Source organism: Passer montanus, unplaced genomic scaffold, assembly GCF_014805655.1.
Source record: "Passer montanus isolate IOZ18808 unplaced genomic scaffold, ASM1480565v1 scaffold15, whole genome shotgun sequence".
NCBI lineage: Eukaryota > Metazoa > Chordata > Aves > Passeriformes > Passeridae > Passer > Passer montanus.
In genome coordinates this window covers 9,478,720-9,501,767 of record NW_024362051.1, presented here as the reverse complement: position 1 = coordinate 9,501,767, position 23,048 = coordinate 9,478,720, and the positions used below count along the sequence as shown (strand labels likewise).

Below are 23,048 nucleotides of genomic sequence, written 5' to 3'. Positions count from 1 at the left end.
GTGGAATGGCACAGGAAAAAGTGCTTACCTTCTGTAATCAACACTGTTTTTATCTTTACTTTTCCCTGCTAACCCTGCCATCAGCAATCTCGTACACTTATTTATTCATCTTCAAAAAAAAAGCCCTTGCTAAAAGAACAACTTGGACTAATGCACCAGGAAAGAAAAAAAGAGGCTAAAACACTGGATGTGGCAGCTGTCTTTCATACTTTTCCTTTAAAGACAGGTCACATGAATGTCCCTTATTTAATGACAAAGATTTTTCTCTGCCCAAGCTGATGCTGCCCCACTCCTGACAGTAGTCAGCTCACATCCATGGCACAGGAAAAACAGATACACAAAGCCAAGGTTATGGGCAAAAAGCCTGAACATCAAAAGAAAGGAATCCCAGAAGTTTCTAAGCTTGTTCCTCTGATAATATTGACTATATTACTTTGTGGTTGCTAGAACTGATGATCTCAAAGGCTGAGAACAAAGCTTAGAAAAATGAGACTCACAGAAACAAACACTTTTAAAAGTTGCCAAATCTCTTTGAGTTCCAGAGGGGAAAAGAGAGAGAGAGATATGACTGCAAGCTGCCAGTGCACCTGACAAATACTCAGGTTAGCTCTGGGAAAAGCTCATTGGGGTAACTCTGATGGGTACTGGTTAAAGACCGGGATTTCATCAGTTTGCAAATGCCTTAAAGAGTGACAAATTTGGCTCGAGGAGAGGGAAGGATGCTCACAGGAACCCTTCCCCTGGCAGGGATGTTGCAGTCAGACCTTCATGGGATGGGCAGGGCTGGGGAGACAAGAGAAGTGGTGTCTTTAGCAGGTGTAGCACGTTCAGAGAAGGATGTTTGCCCATGGCCTAAGGTGCAGAATGGTTTCATTTTGTTTGTGAACACAGAAATATTATTGTCTCACCTTGGCAACAGCAATTTCACTGAAAAAGAAAGCTGTTCCTGCTAGGAAATACCAGCTTTCACTTGCTGCTGTCAAATTCTGCTCAGCACTTCACTACAGCTCACCCAGAGCAACTGCTGGGCAAACACACAGCAAGGTTAATGCAAGGCAGTGACTGCTCATGGATTGGCTGTGGCCAGACAGGGAATTCTTCCATTCCAAAATGTGCCTATGGATGACTTTTTTAGACCTTATTCAGCCAGTGCATTGCCTTGCAAATTCATTTTCCATTCCTGATGGAACACCAGTTTGAAGCTGCTGCAGCTGGGCAGTGGTGTGCTGCTGCTTGGATTTTTTGGCTCTGTATAGCTCTGAACAAGCACATAGCTAAAAAAGAGAATTTAAGTGGGGTTATCCAGAAATGTTTCCCAATATTTGCTTTCAATGTGTAATTTCCATAACTGCGTCCCCATTTTTCCACGCCCAAGTAGGTCAGGCAAAAGGCAGGTGTTAAAAATCCCTCTCCTTGCTCCAGCTAGTGCAGGAAACTTGATGGCTATGAATGGGCTGAGGATTCCCCTGATCAGGGTGAGAGTCCCAACTCAGATTGGCCCAGCCAGCACAGGGCACGAAAAATAACTCATTTGGAAACCCAACACTTCCAGGTTTTGGCTCTTAATTCATTCTCTGAGGAGCCAGTGCTGCAGGAGGAGGCACTTCCCCGAGGCAGGGCTGCTCTCCAGGCACGCGGGCGCGCACGAGGCTACGGCAGCGTGTGGGCAACGCACGCCCTGTCATCCTGGGACACGTCTGCAGGGGAAAGTGAGGGGTGTTCCAGGTCTACCACTATGAGTGTGAGTCAGGGGGAATAAATTACAGCACGCTACACCCTCTGAAGGCTCTAATCCAGCCATGAGGTGTCCTCAGAAGAGGGTAAAACCTGCTGTGATCTCTCGGATCAGAGCGTTCGCACCAGGGTTTAACCCTGCCAGATGCCAGCTTCTGCCAATCTCTTATAAAATCTCTGGCCATCCCCACTGAGGGAGGCTTGCTCTCCTTCCTTGCTGCCCTGTGGTCTAGAAACATGGGATCTTAGGGACTTTTTGCCATTCTCCTTGCTAACCCATCATCCAGTAGCTCTCATGGGGTGTAGCACATTACAGGAACTGATTTGGCTTCTGGTGTCTGAACCTGCCCACATTATTCTGCCCTGGAAAATACCTTCTTAACCTTGAGGGGTGCCAGGATTTTTTTAAAATAGTTTTCCCATGTTGTCTGATTATCCTTACTCTTTTTTCTTTTTTTAAATATTCCCCTCTCTGATTTTTGGCTTTTGTGGGATGCTGGGTTTTAAGGAGCAGGAAAGACCAAAGGTAGAATTCCTTTCACTCTGCTCCTTCTTCCCAGAATCCAAGCTGCTAGGAAAGGACACCAGAGAATTCTGGTGGTCCTGTCAGACACTGTGGCACCCAAAGCCCCCTCCATGAGCTGCAGTGGAGGCAGAATGTCCCTGCAGAGGACCTGGAGAAATAAAAAGCCTTTTGCTCCAAATTAATTATTTATAAACCCTGTTGGCTGAGTATGCAACCTCTCCCAGCCAGCTCTGTCCTCTCAGCATTTGTGCAAAGGCTGAGAAAACACATTAAAGATGGGACAGTGCACTTTTCTCTGGGTGAAGGTGAGGGAGAGTGGTATCCTTAGAAATGTCCTTCAAATCTCCTACACCTGAGTGTTGGTTCAGTTCACCTCATGCTTTTCATGCATTTATCCTTATGAAACTGTGCAGAGGGAAGAGGTGATATTGTCATTCAACCTTCTGTGTGGGTGTACTTAAAATTGCACAGACATGCTCACTCCAGTGACTCCAGCTCACTTTCCTGCTTAACTTTAATGAAGGGACTTTCATAAACATCCAGGACCTGGGACATGGCAAATGATAATTTTTTTTTAAATTAGCAACTGAAGTTATTGGCTGCTCTGTAGCTTTGCATGTCTCCCCCTGCACAAGGTAACATTTTAATCTCTGTAATTACACGGTAGGCAGCCAGCACAAGGTGCAGGGTCAGTACAGGGCACTGCAGGGTAATGATGTGGCCATTTTTGCCTGGTAAATTACAGAGTTATCTTGGGACTGAGGAAAGGAGAAGGGCATCAACTGCTTGACTAATTGCTGGTTTAAAGTTTAATTACCCCAGGGCTGACGTGCTGCCTCCCAGATGCAGCTCTGTGCTGAAAGAACAGGTCCAGAGCCTGCACATGGCTCACCCCACAGGGACAGAGGAGTACCAGGGGAGCAGCAGCAGCCCCAGAGTGCCAGCAGCAGCCCAGCCTCTGCTGTGCATCCTCCTGGATGGATGGACACATCTGGGGAGGAGAGGGAAGGAGCTCTGCTGTGGAAACCCCCCATTTCTCTCTCTTACCTCTCCCCTAATCTCCCTAGGCAAAGAAATTTTCCATCCTCCTGTGAGAGTTGCTCCAGAAAGATGGTCCTGCCACTGCCCAGTTCTGCTCTGTCTTCAGGCAGCACCTCCCTGCATCAAAGGGAGAATCCTTTCCTTAAAGAAATCTTTGCTTTCAATTCTCTCCCTAGAGCCATGACAGTCAGATTTCATTTAGCACCAAGAGGGGAGTGATAAAATGACTTTGGTCTGCATCTGTCATCCAGCCAAGGTCAAACCACTCCAAAAGCCCAGCACACTTGGAGATACCCTGCAGATAATCTTGCTGGCTCAAGAGAGAAAACTCCACAAGAAGAGCACAGCAGAAGACTTTGGTATTTTCATTTATCTCGAAGGTGGATGAGAAAAAGAGTGTACAACTCGGTAATTATAAATATAGTGTTTTACAAAACTGTGAGATAGAGAAAAACCCCACCAATTAGGGTAACTCACCATGTTTGCCAGAATGTAGTGGTACCCATTCCCATTTTTTTCAAGCGAGATGATCTGCAAGATAAAAACAAAAATAATTACCAGAGATCAACTAGGGAAGAAGAATGTCAATTATCTGCCCTTTCTCACTCTTATTTTTCCTTGCTGAGACTATTCAGCTGTGAGCAGGAAGACATAGCAAAAGAAAAGTTCCCAATCTTATTAGGGGATGGCCAGAGCTTTCACACATGATACCTGAGCAGCAAATCTGAAATTAGACAGGACAAGATCACCAAGAACATTGTACAGGCAGGGAGAGAAAACAACCAAACCAACCTGCTTCCTACAGGCTTGGGGAGAAAAAAAAAAAGCCTTAACAAGATTTGTATTTTAGATACCAAAGGAACAAACAGGAGTTTGAATCCATGTGTCCTGTGAATGCAACTGAAACTTTAGGCAAAACTGGAGAGCAATCCTGCACATCCTCCAAGCTCCAGCCCCTGCTGCAAACACCTGCCTGGGAGAGATGGCTGGAAGTTTAGGTTATGGGTAAGTTTTTGTGCACTGCTGTAGTTTCAAACTACATCTCCAGAATGAAGCTGTTTGGGCAAGCCACAGAGGATTCCCCTGCATGTTCATTGAGATAATTTATAGATTCATATGTATGGTGGCCCAATACCTGTGCTTTGCCACTTACTCCTTTGTCCCTGACATAGCAGTGTCAGATTTTTATTTTCTTTTATCAACACAATTGTTTACCAATCTGTAACAACTGGTTTTTTTCTATGTTAGCTGGAAAAGTTTCCCTTTCTTTTTCCTTTTCTACCTGTTGCAGATTTGCCTGTGACTTGGGGGAGCAGAGGCACTGATCAGAATGCTTGTGTATTTTTTCTCCTTTGATTTAAAAACAGTACATAAAGAATAGACCTAAAAGTCTCTATTACTCTTGCTGCCTCCATTTTTTCATTGAAATTCTTCTCTATTGATTTCCAGCAGCACTGTTAAGTCCTTACTAGTTTACTAGAGTCAGATACCATCTGCATTTGAGCCACTCTACAAACAGAAAGAAGAAAGTGGGAAAAAAAGGCTCAGATGCCCTCAAAGCCTGTACAAACACAAGATTTGCCAGTTTCTGAGAGAACTCTGCTGTTTCCATTAGGTTTCCTGGCTGGCAACACTACCTCTTATTTCTATTGTCATATGAATTGATTCTGAATTGCTGCCTGCATTGCCAACAGGCACAGGCAAAATCTGCACAAACTGCAGTGAGGACAGAAAGATCCTCACAGCCAGAATGAACCTAAAACCACTGCTGTGTCAGATTCAAGCAGAAATCAGTCTACCCAGGACTTGTCTCTGGTACCAGGCTGGCAGCAGGTACTTGAGAAGTGTCAGATGAGGGCAGAGACTGATCCTCCCCATGGGACAGCACTCCCAGATTATCATGAGCAGTCATTTAGGGATTTCCAAATGGATAATAAATGAGCTGACACTTGCTCCATGCAACTGGTTCATCTGCCTTAGCCCTTCTCTGATGAAGTGCTCTTGTATGCATAATAAAACTCATTTGGTTCTCAGCGTTAACGTGGGGGTGGCAATTAACTCCAATGAAAGCTTCATTTAGAAGCAGTTCCTTACACAGCTAATGCCAGCTCCACCAGCTTCCCTGCACAGGATCCCTCAGTGAAGCTTCTCCTGAGGTGCCTGGAGCTCTCAGAAAAATCCTCTGTCTACCTAAAGCTATGAAGATATACATCTCATTATGGGTGGTTTTCTGAGTATCTTCCACTGCCTGATCTAAGAAGCAAAACCAGACCAAACTTGTCCCTTTCCATCCATCAGCTGAGACTGACCTTTGCAGTAAGTCCCAGACCTTGCAGGAGGAAGGAGAATCTCTGGTGCACTGGGATGTCTAAGAATTATGATCCAATTCCCCTTTTCTCCAGTGTCAACAATAGCTGGCACTGGCTCCTTCAGCCCCAGCTCTCCTTTGTTATTTTATGAGGTGTCAGAGCCGATGAACCGGAGAGCGCTGCCATCCAGCTCTCCCTGAGCTGTTAATCTTACAGCCCATCCACCTGAATTATGAAGCTCGTTTCCTGTGTTTTACACAGTTATTTGTGATCTTAATTTATTTTAAAATGCTTGCTCAGTCCTAATGTGTCCGGACAGCAGTAGCAAGCTGAGGTTATAATAGCATTTATCACTCCTCCTGACTGTGGTGAGAGGCTGTGCTGGGCTGCATGCTGATTGCTCACTTGGGCCACCTAGGTTTCATTACCCACTTCTTAATGGGTGAGTTTGACATCTATTAGAGAGAAATCCTCTCAGAGTGAAACACTGGCAGAGGAGAAATTCCAGTTACTCATTTTAATGAGAGACAAGGAAGAAACAATAGAGGGCTTTGATGGAACACAACCCACCGAGTACTTATCCCATTAAGGCTACACAGCACAACCCCAAGGCAACCTGCCCTGATCCAAGGCCTGGCTCACAAATGACAGGTACCTCGGCAAAGACAAATCAAACCCTTGAGACACGGCACAGAGAAATCTCCCAGAGAGAAGCCAGGTCATTTTTTACACAGAGCACTGGCTCCTCCACAGCTGAGGGCTGCCTTGCTGTAGTCACTGCTGTTATTTGTGTTTTGTGTATGGAGGGAAAATGAAAAGCAGCAGTGTGGGTGTGAGAGGCACAGGTGCTGGATAGTCATCCCCAGCTCTCCTGCTCACCTTGGAGCACAAATCACAAATCCACTGCCACTGAGAGACAGAGACAGGCTTGTCAGGGAAGAAGATAAATGCATTGAAATGTCCCCAGGAGGCTGAGGCAGCTTTTGGAATACCTCAGACAGTCAGAGGGACAGGGCAAACAGCACAGTGACATTCCCACAGAGGCTGCTGGTGTGGTGAGCTGAGAGACCAGCCAGCAGCCCAAGTCAGAGACCAAGTTACAGTCCCAGCTGAATTTCACAAAATAATGAGCTGAATACTATCTTTGAATCCCTCCAGTCATCTGTATACTATGAAAAACCTGGCATCACTTTCTCACACTGGGACAACTACCTCTGCTCTCAGAAATCCTGGTGGAATTGGAACAAGAATGTTAAAAAGGATGAAAATGGACTACACACATCTGAAAAAGTTGTTCACAGCCCCATCCTTCACTGGAGTGTTACCTCCCAGGCACAGATGTCTGCTGGAATTGCTCTGTAATTTTTGTAGTAAAACACAGCTTTGTACCTCTTCTCCCTGGGAAGTGATATTTTTTATAGCATTGCAAAACAAATAATCACAGTATCTGGATTTTTAGTGCCCTTACAAATAGCTTTTCCTATATCTAGGTTTAACTTGCTCCAGTTATGTGAAGAACTTTGAAAGAAAGCCTTATTTTCCTGCTCATATCAAGAAGATTAGGTAATACTTTACTACACAACTTAACATTCTTTTAGACAAACGAGGCTTAAAAGCCTGACACTAGTAATCCTAAAAATTTGATATACTCTAAAGAAAAGTCAAATTCACTGCCTAGGTCTTGTCCAAAATGTTGTTCAACAGCAGTAGTTCCATAGCCAGAGAGAAGATTTTACCCTCTGGAATAATCTGTTTTCTGTTTCATGAATGTGACCTTTGCTTTGAGGTTACAACCTGCTCTCTTTGTTATTCCACATAACAGAGGAGCACCCAGAGACATCCAGCAAGGATGGATTGTGCTCGTCACTGAGCTGCGCATCTGGTGAAAGTCAGTCCCTGTCCCCGACAGGGAGCAGCTGAAGTGTGAGATGGAGATGATAGGTACCTTAGATAGGGAGACCTGTGAAGCATGAGGTAAGAGTGAGCTGATTATGATGAGTAAAGCAGTGGAAATTGCCCTTTCCAAACCCTTCCAGTGGTGGAAGGGTTGTGGGTGTGAGAGGGAAAGGTCTCGTAGCTGAAGTGTGGACTTAACCCACCCCTGGGCTTGTATTTTTCTTCTCTCCACAGAAATCCATATTCAGGACAGATGTTCCATAATCCTTCTGTCCTGCTGGCACAGGTGTGAGAGTCTGGTGCAGCACATGGAGGCTGTAGGAGCAGGAATCTAGCAGTGCCAATCCACACCTCCACCTTAACTCAAAACCTGGAGAAAGACTCTGCAGAATCAGGAGGTGCCACATCTTGTGCACACTGCTTGGAGGAATTAGCACAAAGCAAACTCATTGGGGAGCAAGGGGGTGTAAGGGCTCAGCAAAGGAGTCAAAAAAGAGGGAGCATGGAGCAGTGGAGCTCACACAGCATGAATTCATGAGAGCTTGTACTGTTCCTGCAGCTTTACTGTTTCCCCAGTAACACAACAGAGAAATGCCTGTGAGCCCAGGGAGAAACAACTCTTCCCTGCATGCAGGACCCCTCCCCTAAGGCCCACACCAGCACAACCTTGTTAAGGATGATGTGCAGCCTCTCAGACTCGCAGTCCACCACCACCAGCCTTTCCTTCTTCTTCTCCAGCTCCTGGAAGAGCAGCCGGTAGCCCTCCTCTGTTGTGGTCAGGATGTTGACAGCTGTCACCTGCCAGTTCTTCTCAGCTGCAGTGTCCAGCACTTTCTGCAGGACTGACAGCCCTAGGGTGGGAAGAGAAGGGGGAGAGCCAGGTTTCAGTTGTGCAATGGCATCTTTCCATCCTCCTGGCAGCCTGTGTAGCTGCCTCAAGCCAGGCTGAAGACAGAGTCATGAGAGTGCAGCAGAACTGCAGAGAGCAGCTAATAATCTAAATCTGACCCAAACGCATCTGGGCGAGAATTAATGACTCCTGCTTTTTCTGGACTAGCACAGATGATTCCAGGTCTGATTTTCCTTTGTAATTGTCAGATCAGTCTCGTTGATCAGGCCCTGCTGTGGAATTCAGATAAGAACTCTAATCCCCGTCTTTCTGTTCCCCAAATAACTTGATTTCTCTCAGACATAGTTTCCTTTTCATCTTTGATCTGCTTAGGCTGTGTGCTCGTAGGGTTAGGGACACCCTCATCAATCACAGCACACTGTCACACTCAGCACGCTTCTCTCTCAGCAGCGTCTCATCAGGAGACCATTACTTTTAGAATTATGTTGCTTAAATTACATGAACAGCTTTCTAGAGGAGATGCACATAGCAATTCTCTGGAATCATGCTGGAAAACCCTAAAAAACCCTGTACTTTTGGAATATTCTGTGTGCCCATGCCTCATGACAATATAAAGCAGGTGGGATGCTTTCTTACCTTCTTCTTGTCTCTAAAGCCCATCCTGTCCCTTCAGGGGATAATTAAAACTTCCAGGACAGAGATGTGAATCACCTTACCTCTGCCCTATCCTCCAGAAATCTGCTTTGCTTGCAGCCTCCAAACCTGGAGCTTTAAAGGCATTTGAGAGCTGGGAAAACTGAATCATGGAGCAATGAGCTCTCTAGCCCTGTTTGTGGTTTAGAAAGTTAGGTAACATCTTCCATTACCCCACACAGGTTTTTGTTCTTTTACCTAGAAAACTGACATGCACTGACATGGGGAATTCGGAGTTTTCCAAGCTATCTGCCAGAAACACACACCTCACACCTGGTTGTGGGCTTAGGAGAGATCTGAGCAAGTGTCCATTCTTGTTTCTAAACTCAGGACTCAGTGCCCTTGAGTTTGACAGCCCAGTTCAATATGGGACCTATTGAATAGAAACAGTTTCCCCATTTTGAATTCCAAACCATTTGCACATCGAGTATTTCCCTTGGGCTTGGATCTGACCCCATGAACACACACACACTGGGCCAGGCTGATGCTTATTTTAGATAAATGCTCACCTTCAGCAGAAAGGGAAATTTAGAAGAAAAACAAACAGGGCAGCCATGGGCTGACCCAGACCCACAACTTTGGGAGGTAAAGACTCCTTGTAGACCACTGGTAACCCCTCCCAGAGAGCTGCGACTCACCCCGGTCAGCGTCGTAAATGTACACAAACTTCTGCCAGCTGTAGTGCTCGATGACACTGATGAGGGCATCCTGCAGCTCGGGGCGCAGCTGGAGCACGAACTGGTTGGAGGTTTCCACGGGGAAGCTCGGGGTTATGAAGCAGACGTGGAGGGCCCCGCAGAAAGACGTGAGCATGTTGACCGTCCTCCTCTCGTAAAACCCAAAGATGGCATAGACGCCCTTGGAGAACTGTGAGCAGACTGCAGGAGCAGAGGGGAAGGTGGTGAGGGCAGAAAATCAAGGAGGTTTCTCAGCAATGTCACCAAAATAAACCTTTTCCCTGAGATAAGCTGCAAGGTCTCTCTGGACTGGATAAATTTCCCCCAGGTGTGTGGGTGGGTGAAGGCAACCTGTGAAGAACTGGGCTTTTGGCCATGGAGTGCCCTGCCCTTCATCTCCACAGCCCTGCTTTACTTTTGATAGGAAGAAATTACTCAAAAGAATGAAATCATTGTCCCCAGGGCTCTGCTGAAAATTTTGCTGCTTCTGGAGCAAAATGAGTTACCTGAACATGGGAACCCCTTGGCAGAAAGAGGCTGCTGGAGCCTTGGATGCATTCAGGGAGCAGAAGGAAAGCCTTTGCACATTAGTACAGCCCTTTGTGACCAACAGCTCCAGAGGGAAACCATGGTTTTGACCTCAGCAGCTGAGGAAACCACGCTGAGAGGGCATCTCAGCAAAGGTTTACCAAGGTACAACACATCCACAGCACAGCTCCAGGGGGATCTGTCCTGGGGCATGAGCTGCTGGCTCTGAGTCAGAGCCTCTGACACTGGGAGTGTGTTGGTACTTGGGAACACAACTTTTTGGCAATTTCTGGTTTCCTCACAAAGCCATGCAGACAGGGCTGTGAGCCCAGGGAGGTATGAGCAGTGTCCTGGGAGGTCTCCACCAGGAGGGCTCGCTGGGTTCCCTGGCAGGTGTCTGTCTGTCCTGTCAGCCCCTGTGCTGTGCAGGGAGGGCTCCCTGGGGCTGGAGCCCTTCTTTGCAGAGCACTTAATGAGATCGTGGGAGCTGCTGGGAAAATGCCTGAAGATCTCAGTGAGACAGAGTTCACACTTTGGGTTGTAAAACTTAGCCCCTGAGACAGTCAGACTCATTCAATATCACCCCTGTTTATGGCACATCCCAAGTTACCATCAATAAATCTCCAGGCTGGAGGTGGTGGCAGTGACAGCACTTTTCCTATGTCAGAACTCTTGGCAGCAGTGTTTCCTCCTCTTGTCACTCTGACTCTGAAGACCTTTGGCTGTGACATTGATACTGACTCGACACTTCACACATCACTCGCCCGCTCTCCCAGCGTGAGTGCAGGCTGAGGAGTTGGATGTGACATTCTGGGGTCCCCTGGCAAATGCTCTGCACTGCTCGGGAATCCCCTGACCTGATTTCTGCTGCTGACTGCCAGTACCCAACCTTCTGCAAGTGTGGCTGGAGACAGCCTCCTAAAAATGAACTTCTCACACCTTTAGCTGGGCTCCATGTGAGCTCTGTCCCTCCAGCAGGGACACAAAGTCAACTCTGGCTGGCTCAGAGCCATCCTGGAAAAGATTGTCTTGTTCCTCACTTCACTACTGCCAGCACCAAACATTCAGAAGGAAGAGCAAGGAATCCTGCTTCCCACTTGCAAAGCAAGTCCCTGCTCCTGTCTCACCCCTGAAACAAAGCAGCCAGGCTTCGTGGTGGTGCTGAGAGCTGAGAATGGAATCTTATAAGACTGAAGAAATTTTTTCCTTTGTCTTGGATCTGAGCCCAATTTTTGGGCATCCCAGTCCTGCAGTTTGTTCACAGGGTGGCTCATCCTCTTTTCACTGATTAGCACCTGTGGTCTCAGCATTTTCCTCCCACAAGGGAATTTGCCATTCTGCAGGGCAGGGTGTTTCAGAAAGACCTGAACCAGGACGGAAATAACCCCCTCTTCTCTTTATTTTCACAGCAGTGCCTCTCTTTGCAATCAGCAATTGTGTCTGCATCAGCTGGAGTCACTGCCCTCATCATGAGACTGACACATTGAGGAAGAAAAGCAGCAGATCCAGATGGAAATAGTCTGAGCAGCGTTTCCATGTGACTGGAGCAGTGGTCTAATGAGGGGTGCAAGGTACCATATGTGAGAGATCAGAACGTGATCTCCAGAGACACGGGCTTCAGCCTCACTGAATGATTAAAGAGACATTTTCGGGACAGCTGAACAATCCAGTACAATTAATAATCCAGACAATAAACTCAGCTGGCTTGGTTTGTTTTGTTTTAGGCAAGGCATGGCTTCCTCAGATTTCTTTTCTATTCAAAAGGAATCTATCATTTTTCATATTTTTTTTTCTTTAACTTTGTGGCTCAGTCACGCTCAGGCATCCCTCCTACACTGTTCTGAGACATCATCAGTGCCAGCATTTGAAACAGATTGTACCAAAGACAACTGGGAAAGTGAACACTTTTTATCATTAGTAAGTTTGGAAAGAACCCTCACTTGCTTTGTACTTGCAGGATAAGAGAGGCCATGGACAAGGCAGATAATTTGGAAAAAAAAAAAAAAAGGCTTACCAAGAGTTATCTCCTAAAGAAAAACAAAGAAACGCTTGTGTCAGTTAATCTGGAAAAATGAAGAGTGAGAGCTGTAGCCATCTTTCTAGGACTGAACTTGGCATAATGTAAAAGCAGTGGCTGCAAAATTATGTAAATCTGAGGGCTATTTTAAATTACAGATGCTCCAAATGAATTTACACAGCAAAGCTAAAAAGAAATTCCTTGCTTGTTATTTAATACACTAAGAGATTGCTGGAACTTCTTTACATTTCCTTTAATCATTTTATGAAACAAATTTGTTAATTATTCTGTTCTCATTTGATTGCTGTGCAACTTCCTAATAACCTACTACTAAGAATTGTAAACCTTAAGCAGAGGAAGCAAATATTTTAAGCTCTCTTTGTTTTTGTACTGATGAGCAGTCACTAGCCTCTGACTGATGGATTTCTAAAAAGATTAAGAAACACAAAAGGGATGAAATTGTGCTGGAATGCCAGATCCAAGAAGTTGAGCTCTTCTGGTCAATTGGCAGGTGACAGCATCACCCTTTCCAAGCCTTGTGCTGTTCTCTGTGAGCAGCTGGCTGGCCCTAGCCCAGCTTTTCCTGCAGAGGAGAGCTGCAGTCAGCCTGGAGACCAGCTCCAGCAGCTGAATTTGGACAGTTCCACCTCAAGCTCCTTCCTGCAGGCAGGAATCTGGGTGAAATCCAACGGCATAAATGTTTGCCTATCCCAGGATGTGAGCACAAGTGCAGATGCAGACATCCGTGGCTGTTTGCATGTGCTGTTGGTGGCCTCTGTGCTGCAGGGTGGGAAAGGACAGAGAACCTCAGTTCTGGGCTGTACCTGAGCTCGTATCCTACATTGAATTTGTAATTTATTACAGAAGAGTTTCCCTCTAAAGAAGCCCTTGGAAAATGTAGTCCATAATGATTGAGAACTGTGGCAACTACCTCTGTGTTCTCCCTGGTCAATCTTGTTTAATCGATCCATTTGGGATTTGTGGCTGATTCCCAGTGTGTGCTGCACCAGGCTCCAGGGCCACCCCATATCCCTCCTTCTCCGGGCACAGGATTTCTTCCTGAGATCGCCAGTGCTGTTCAACAAGGAAAATTAGGTAAAAGCAGAGGAATTAATAAGATTGTCCCCAGGTTATGTTGAAGAGATGATCCAGTGACAACCACCTGCTCTCTCACCTCTGCAGAGTGCCTGTGGCAGCCAGGTGAGGCAAGAGCTCATCTGACTGCTCTAAAAACTTCTCCAACTTACAGCAAAAGTCAAAATAGATTGTAAATTAGTTGAAGAGTGACTGATGTAGTAGAACAAGCAGGAGAGGCTGCCCCTCTCCCCCTGTGGAATGGTAGCCATCAGGGAGCTGATGTGTCCTTGAATTCAGATGAGGAAAAAGGCATCTGTGATTCACTCACTTGGAATCCACACACTCCAGGATTTCTAATCCTTGCAATGTTTCTCAAAAGCTCCCTTTTCATATGGAAATATTAAAGGTAAAGAATGTACATCAGAGAGAAACACTCATTTTACTGAAAGCACACACAGGAGAGGACACTTATTTGGGAGCTGAAAGAGGCAGCTCTGGTCACCTTTGCAGATGCATCCAAGAAAAAGAAAAATACATCAGTAAATACATCAACACTCACAACTTTAAATTGCACATTTTCTCTGTGGGAGAGGAAAGCAAAAGAGGTGTTTTGAGTCTGTAAAAATTCATGGTAGAATTTATTTTGGGCTGCAGCTCTTAACCAGAGCGAGTAGATGAACAAGATTGATTTCTGCATTGGGGCAGTCAGAGGTATTTTACAAGCAGGTGTTTGACCTGTTCCACGTTGTTGAGGGTGAAAGGCAGATGTCAGACAAAACAGATATCTCTTGCAGGTTTTGGTGAAAGAAGATAACCCAAAAAGTTTCTCTCAGAAACCATCACCACAAAAGGGCTGAAATAGTTTTAGGATTTGAGGCAGGAGGAAGGGCAAATGGGCTGCACAGAAGGATGGAAATGAGGATTTGGTCTCCAGCAGTGAAAACTGTGCATTCTGCTGAGAATCTGCAAACAAGACTGCAAAAAGGGAACTGCTCTCCAGGGACACAGCTGGGGAGGAAGCCTGGTAGGAGATCCTGGCAACTGCTCATCTGCCATCTCCTTTAGAAGCAGAATTTTCACCATTTCACTGAGTTTAAGACTAGAAAGGGACATTAGATCATTTCTACTGACTTGTTGTATCTCATGGACTATTAAGTTTCACCCAGCTACCCCTGGAGGGAGCCAATAATATGGCTTAGTTGACTCTTAGGAGATTCAGCTGCTGCATGTGCCTCTGTCAGAGAACAGAAGTAGCAGAGACAGTGCTAATACCCAAAGCCACAAGAGCGGTAAAAAACCTGATTAAATGAAATATCCCCAGATGTTCCTCACAAGTGACTCATGTTCTCACTTGCAAAAGGGGATAGGCAGCCCAGATGGTCCCTGCCAGATCTCAGAGGCCTTCCTGACCCTGGAGAATGTCATGGCATCTAGGAGGGAAGATGCTGCATCTTCTCCAGGAAAGCTATTCCTATGATGCCGAGCTGCACATGTGACCAAATTATTCCCCATAGCCCAAACAAAAAAAATAGAGAAAATATAAATTCCAAATTAAGAAGAAATCTTTAAAACCACTCAACCCAGCACACATCAAAATGAAAAAAGTGCCTTTTAAAAATTGCAAGGTAAGTGTGGCCAGACTTCGAGGGTAATAAAACAGTGATCTTAGTTATGTCAGGTATCCTCTGCAAGCTATTAAAGATGAGCCCTGCAATGCCTGCAGCCCCAATACCATCCTCATGTGCCCAAACCTCCTGGGGCACAGAACCAACACCCTCACTTGCAGCAGAACATACACATTGACAACAGTGGTGTCAAGAAGCAGCTCCCACATGCTTCCCTTTGCTCACTTGGAGTGTGCTTGTGCACATGTGGGAACGAGGAGGGAGGATATGCATGCATAATTAATTCTCAGCATGCCCTGCCTGGAGGCGACCCTCGCACGGAGTTGGAGAACCTGACATCAGGTTGGCAAAGCTGGTGGGGTTCCAAGGAAAGAGCTCTGGTGTCTGCTGCAATTAGGCTCAGCTCAGCTTTCCTCCCAAATGTTTGTCCTCACAGCTCTCCTCTGTGGCGTAGGTGCCAGAGCGCGTCTCTTCAGCACATCCCAACGACAGCATGTTCCCACAGATTTCTGCAGCAGGGGAAAGCCAAACAGATTCTACACTCCCCCATTGTTCCACTCGTGTGTTTAGCTGACAGCAGATATGTCCCACATATTTGATCAACTGCAAATCAGGCTGATGTGCTATCACAAGAGATCTATGTTTCTCCTTCAAATATATAAAAGGTACAGAACAGTGCTCCCTTCCATCATTTCCCTGCACTGCTGCTCTAATGATCCTGGAAGCTGGAAAGTAGTGTTGGTTTTTACATAAAGATCTGCTTTCCTTCCCTCATATTTAATCAATAATCTGTGACTGAAGAGCTGCTCATAAATACATATGCTGATAGCTTCAATTTTTTCAGTGAAGTTTGCCAGCCTAACAAATAAGTCTTAGTTTGCTTGGCTGACAAATGATAAGCTTCCTTTGAGATCAAATTGGATTTGGGGTTCTTCTTTCTCACATGCCACTGAGTTTTAAGAAACAGAAACAGCATGGTGGTTTGGTCACCAAATATTCACAACATGGACTCTCATTTATTTAAGTGAACTTTTGAATTAAAGTCATGGTGGTAGAAGATACAGTCATGGGGAGTTTACTTTAATCTCTCTAAAGGAACACTTGAAGGTCCTTGCTCTTCCACTCGTGTACTTCACATCTCAAAACCTCTTTTTATTTTTCTACTAGAGTCTTTGAATGCAGTTCTTATCCAGTGTAAATACAAAACAGAAGAAAAAAATTCAAATGTCAAAGGATTTAATGAGGTCACTGAACTTGTTGAAATAAGGAAAGAAGGAAAATTATGATGTTTGTGTCAAGACTCTACTTGCTTGCTTTATTTGTTTTTAAAAGTGTTTTTACTTTGGGGTTGCTAATACTTTTTTGAGTCACATATAACCAAGAATTAAATATATTGAAGGATTTACAGTCAACACAAACTATTTATGAGCACTTTTAATAGGAATTAGATGCAAATCCCTATGTGGAAGACACTGAGATTAGAAGCATCTTTAAGAGGGTCTCATTTCTTCTGTGGATAGAATTAGATTATTATTCTAATAGGGACAGTTTGGTTAATGAGGATCCTGTGGTTAACAGATCAGATTATGTGTAAGGAGGAATGTGTCCATTGCCATCTCTGTGTCAGGTTTGTTATTTAATCATGGTTTGGATCTTTGCTTGTGAGGCAGCTGCTTTTCTCTGAGCCCATCTGCTCCAGTCCCTTCAGTCAGAGGCTGACTTTTGCACCGTGCTCATACACACCCAAAGACAGACCCATTTCTGAGCAGGAATCACTGATGCCATGCTCTCAAGCTGTGTAAGGCCCTTGTTGTCTACTGCCTTCACCTCTCCAGTGTCCCATACCAGAGCCACAGCTTTTCCACAGCACCCCCTGCTTTCATAAGTTAAAACCAGAAATTATGTGCAGGAGAGCTCTGGTGCCTGGAAAAAACTCTGCATTTTTCAGCTCTAATAAAAGATCTGACCTTTCCACCTTGTCTCGTTGTTTAAATGGGAGTGTTTTCCTCCACGCCAGTCTGGTTCCTTTCTGGGGGACAGCTAACAAACCCATTTGAGATACAGTCTGAGAGCCTTTTGCAGGACATTTTGTCTTTGAAAATTCTAAAATCTTTGAATGGTTTGGCTTGGAAGGGACCTTAAAGATGTGCCAGAACTGTCTGACACTGTCATCAGGTCTGCTGGGCAGTCTGGATTTTTGCTGTGTCCAGCAAGAACCCAGCAGAAAATGTTGCTGTGCTGGGCTCCCTTGGTGCAGCAGGAGCTCTGCAAAAGCAGCTGAACTCTCTTACCCCACAACCCTCACCTTGAGCTCCCCTGCAGCCACTCTAGAGGGAAGGAGTGACCCCTCATAGGGCCCCCAGCTGCAGATGGATGTTCCCATGGGACCCACGAGCTCAGGAAGACCAGAGATCCCTGCTCTCATCTAACCTTCCACAATGAAATTGAGAACTCATAATTTGTCCTCATTGAACTCTCTGTGTCTGAAGCAGAGACATAAATATTAAAGCAAGATTACTACAAATGGAAAAGCGACAGCGACATTGTAAAAGGAGATGAGGAATGAGGGTTGAACCAATTTTCCTTCTGCTTTTTTATTAGATGGCCTTTTGTATTACATTGGTCCTTCTGAAGACAGTGCTGTATGGTTTCCTGTACAAGGGAAACTAAGTACAGGATCATGGTGTGGATTCTGCTGGGAAACAAGAACAACAGAGGGAAAGAACAGAGCACCAAACCCCAGCATGTCAATAGAGTACACAGCACACCTCTCAGTTCAGCATTTAATTCTGGGCTGTACGTGCTGAATTATTAAAACAGTAAAAAGGGGAGTGAGGAGTGGGAGGGGGGAAGATAAGCAGTGGCAGAAAGCAGATGTGCCACATAGGGAAGGTCTTGCTGCAGCTGAAGTACATTTTGTCTTCAATAGCTTCTTTTCTTTCCCTAATACATTATATTGGTTCACAGACATTAAAGCCTCAGACATCAATGCAAACCTCAGGTTCTGGTGAGGATTTTGTAAGGACCTGTGTTGAAACTGTCTGCAGAACTTCATACTTACCAAGGAGAAAGATCCTTCAAAGAGAACCTCACACACAGGACAGAGCAACATGTCCTTGGGGCCTTGAAGCATTAAGAGGTACCTAAACCCACCAGCTGACACATTATTTATAAACATTCACATTTTCTATCAACGTTCAGGGCTACATCACAGGTATCTGCTGAGTTAGCAAAGCAGATGCTCCAAAACCTACATGTGCTATTGCTGCCCCAAAAGTGCCACCTCCTCTGCAGTCACTGGAGCCATTAGTTTTCTGGGAAGAGGAGAGAAAGGCACAAACCCAACAAACTACTCAGCACACAAGGATTAAGCCCTAGAGCACAATCTTTTAGTGCTACCTGGTTGCACATTGTGCTCACCTGAGGTCTGTGAAAGCACTAATGGTTTTGAAACATATTTAACATCTCAGCAAGGGCTGAGTTTGGTGCAGAATCACAAGATCTTTGACAACTGAGAGTGCTGGTTTTTGTGGCCTTAAGTGCCTCCCTTGGTGGCTCTTTGCTATAGTCATGTCTTGTAGGGTTTTTATTTTCTCTTTTCACATAAATGTTCCGTTCCATTGTGCTCATAGCTTTGTTCAGAGCTACTTAATGTCAGGGGGAATATTACCATTCCTTCCCTCTCATTAGAACAGCTTTAATCCTGTCTGCACTGCGAGGGCAATAAATGATAAGAGTTACAACATTTTGATTTCTGCACTGCCTCAGAGCACCAGGTTTTGTGGAAAATCCCAAACAAACAAGTTTAAGCTTGAGATCTTTTAAACTCAGTGGGAGACTGTGTTGTCTGGGGAGCAGGGAGGCAGAAGTGTGACAGATGGTGAGATCTGGACCTATGGTTTGCAGTTTTATGGTCTCTGGTGGAACTTCTGTGCGAGTTGCTCGCCGTGGGTGGTGGAACAAACAGTTTACATGAAGTGCATCCAGTCAGGGTGCCCAGATGGAGCTTCTGCAAAGGGGAGGTACTTAAATCAGGGCTGCAGCAGCTCCAGAGGCCACATCCCTCTTGTGGGAGGTGAAGACATCCATCCCCCTGAGTGATGGGAATGGTGGGGATGCAGGAACTGGGAGAACACTTCTCTGCTCCGCTGCTCCCACAAACCTGTGGGTAGATGTGGAGCCCCTTGGGAATGTGACACAAAACACCAAATATCAGCCTGGCTACCCAGCAAGACTTTCAGCACAAATAAAGTGGAATTTGAGATTTTTTTCTAAAAATCTTAGGTGAAATTTGTGCCTTTTTATCAGCATGACAGAGGGGACTTTTACAGCTACAGGCTTCTCCTGAACCTGCACTTGGGCCCACAAAAATTATCTCCCATAGCAAACTCACAGGACTGAGGAAAGGACCAAGATGTGGGAGAAGTTGCAAAGCACATCACCAGTTATATTAAATGACCTTAGATACACATCTTTTGCGTAAAAGACCTTTGGGCAACAAAATCCTTTTAATGTTAGTTACAGGAGGTATCAAATACAAAGCAAAACTTCAAGAAAGGCTTTTCAACTGTATGTTTTACTTGCAGAGCTTGATATGTCACACTAAATATTTATACTAATGAAAGATAAAAAATCATCAACTCTACACAGAGGCCAGAGAAGACACCAGGAGCCTCTCAGTTATCCTGCTGTAGAACTGAGAAAATAACCTGGAAAATGGGACGTGTGGCTTAGGGAGAAGAATGTTAGAGCATCCTTAGCATTAGGAAAACACTGAGATCCCTTCCTGACGTGCCTACTTACCAGCAAACATCTTCCCTACTGATTTCTATTCTGGGAGAATTTTTAGGCTGCTGGAGAAATAGACTCTCTAGTGAGCTGCAGAGAGCAAGAGAGATCATGTAAAACACTCTGCATAAATGCAAATTGCAGGGAGGCCAAGCAGAGCACAGGAAGGGGAGTTGCTGCTAACCTGGGGGTTGTTCATCATTGCAGAGCAGTGACACTGCACTCTCAGATGCAGGTTCTGCCTCAAGCAGTCACTCAGTGCAAACCAAAGCTGATGACAGGATTTAGGCAGCTGGTGAGAAAATCCCACTGCTTCTCAGCAGAAACTTTACCTGTAAAATATTATTTAGACAGAAAAGCAGCAGCAGGCTGGGGTTTGGTAATTTGTACCACTTCTCACAAGCATCAGAGACTCTTCCACCAGGTGTTGCTCAACACCTCTGTTGACATTACAGAGAAATGCCTCTAGTGAAATCCATTTGTTCATGAAACCAGGATCACTTGCCAGCCAGGGGCAGCCAGTTCTTGCACAGAGAGGCACCAGGAGCACCAGCTTTTCAAGGAGTGGAAACATTCCTTGGATTTAACAAATGTTGTGCAAGACGGCTGAGCCATGGAAAGCTTCACACTTCAGGACTTGCTTCCCACAAGGAAAACTGGGAAACAACACCATGAACTGGACTCTAACTGCACAGCTAAAGTGAACACATGGATGGCTAAAGGTATAATTAACATAATTAAGACACCATTTATTCCAGAAGCCTCTGGAGAAAGGCAGGTGGAACTTCCAGCTACAAGAGAAGGTTGGCAGGGCAGAGGCTGCTGCCACTGGTGGGAAGAACCCAAATAAAAAGTTTGTGTGGAAGAACAGGCAAGAAGAAACATCCCTAGGACAGTTTTTTGGTTTTTTTTCTCTTGGTGTTCACAGGAAGCCTGAGGTGCAATATAAAACCTGTGATTTTACACCTCTGGGACTGTCCTACCTAACCTGTGAGGACTGTGATTTTCTTCTCTCTGTACTGCAACCCACTTTCAGTGCTGAATGTGGCAGAGAGGAGTGTGCAGAAGCCTTCACTTCCAGCTCCTGACCCTCCTGTTGGAGTAAAGATTCATTTCCCTGTGAGAGAAATTCTTTCTGGCTGCCTGTATTTAACATGGCAGTGAACATCTGCAGTTGTATTTCCAAAGAGTTGTTTGGGATCATTCCTCTGCACTGCTAGTCCTGACAGTAGAGCAATGTCAGCTGAGAGCCTTGGTGGCATTTCCAAAACATGCTTGAATTACTGAGTTGACTGCTGTGTCTGTTCAAAGAAGAGATGTTGGGATGCTCTTTAGGTGATTTGGGTGTGTAAGGAAGCCACATGGTGAATGCAACCACTGAAAATTAGGCTTTTGCTAATGTATCCTGAAAGCTTTTCTCCTGTGGCAATTTTACCCATGCACTCCTGAGGAAAGATGTTTTTCTGGCATTGTCTGAGGAGCAATGGAAGAACTGGGGGCTCATGTGCAGGTTTGGTTGACAGAGTCAACCTCTGTCCATGTGCACCTTGCCACACCCAGATGGTGCAGCTGCAAATCCATGGCTATAATCCACTTGCATCCTCCTGCAAACTTCTTTCTTGAACCTCTCATGTAAAGAGAGTTAAAAAAATAATAATCTTTCTGCCTGGTTAGAAATATTAGTCTCTGCAGTATAAATAAGACAGCTAAGAAAAATTTTATTTCAGTGTAGGAAAGTTGTCTACATTATAGTTTCCCTGGTAACTACATTGAGGCCAACAGAATTACACTGGGTCTAACTGTGGTCTAGTTTTGTCAGGTGGGAAACACATCTTGTTTGCAGCAGGAGGCTGCAGGGATACAGGACCTGATTTGTGGGTGCACTCAGCTGTGACTCACTTGTAAAGCGTGTTTGCTTCATGTCTGCTTGAGCACAGGTCACCAGGTCCTCCTCAGAATGAGACCAAAAGGAATTTGTGATAAAAGACCCTTGAGAAACTTTTCTTGACACCCTTATTGGAAAAATCCTTCAAAGGAAATGGATGGGAAAAAACAAAAACCTGAGGAGTTGTGAAAGCTGGATGGGAGAGAGGAACGGGAGAAAGGAGATGCAAGCTTGAGGTTCACTGATGGGAGAACAGCCATTTAAATTTCAAAATCAATTGGAGCTTTGAAAGAGAAAAACAAGGATGAAAGAGAGTGTGAAGGGGGGCTGAGTGCAGGTGCAGTCAGGGATTCAAGGGTGAGGTGCCTTTTTCTGGCAGGTGAGGGAGGAAAATGGTCATCAACACTCGGGTCACTGTTTTCCTCTCTCTGAATGGAAAAAGTAACATTAATGCTGACAAGTTTTATCTAAGAAGGGTTTTTCCAAACCTAACTGCCTGAAGCCTGGCAGTCTGTCCTCCATTAAGGTTTTTAACCTCATTTCACAGCTGGACAGACCGAGGCAGCCACCTGTGCAAAGACACAGAACCATTTTGGGGTGGCACCCATGTGCCCTCACAAGAACACCACTTTGTCAGAAAATGAAGAACAGTCCATTGCAGCATTTCTCCAGTAGGATGCTCACATTTCACCAGTGAAAGGCCCTTCCCCAGTGGGTGGTGCCTGCTGCACGGGGCACTCCCTGTCCCCGTTCACTCCTCTCACCCTTGCTCTGGGCGGAGGGAACGTGCTGACAGCAGAGCAGGCAGCTCTGCAGTGCTGGGATGCTCCTGCCTGAGCTCACACAGACTTGGCATCTCACCCCAGGCTCGGGGATTTTGTGGCCAGCTGTTGAGTGGGCACTTTGCAGCAGAACTCATGTACTGGCTTTAGCACTAAAACCATTGCAATTCCTCTCACAGCTCAGCCTCAGCCCCCGCTGATTCGCACTGGGCTGGAGGGAAGAAGGACAGCACGACCTCTGGCCTGAAAGACTGGAGACCTTCCCAGAACAAAGCCATGCCCCCTCCAATGCCTTTTGTTTGGCTCCCTCTGTGTGATTTCATGGTTTATTAGCTTTTAAAAAGCACAAGGCCTATCTAATGGCTTGACTTTCAGCATGGCACTGGGTGCCCAGCTGGTGGCTTTTGAGTTTCTGCCAGGCATTGGTTTCTGGGCCAAGAAAATCCCTCCCTGTGGGGCACGGATGGTCTGGACCAGCAGCTCTATGGACCTCAATTCAAGTTTATCTCATCTCCAGTCCTCAGTGGAACAAAGGGGAGTTATTTTTCCCATTGGCTCTGCCAGGTGGGTTCAACATGGACTATGGGTCTCAGTTAAATGAAAATGTAGGAGGAGAAGTT

The 23,048-nt window shown here is 45.5% G+C and overlaps 1 protein-coding gene across 5 annotated transcripts in view; it reads right to left on the bottom strand.

The window, feature by feature from the left end:
* GRIA1 (glutamate ionotropic receptor AMPA type subunit 1) overlaps positions 1-23,048 on the bottom strand; it is a 120,678-nt gene that overhangs the window by 53,643 nt on the left and 43,987 nt on the right. For all 5 annotated transcript variants that reach the window (XR_005626690.1, XM_039701327.1, XM_039701328.1 and 2 more), the window contains exons 3-5: positions 9,688-9,927; positions 8,173-8,357; positions 3,779-3,832 (exon numbers count right to left, since the gene is read on the bottom strand). Coding sequence is in view for 4 of the 5 variants with exons in the window: in XM_039701327.1 (XP_039557261.1) it covers positions 3,779-3,832; positions 8,173-8,357; positions 9,688-9,927 (479 nt within the window). In the remaining variant the exon portion in view is untranslated. The remainder of the gene's footprint in view (positions 1-3,778; positions 3,833-8,172; positions 8,358-9,687; positions 9,928-23,048) is intronic.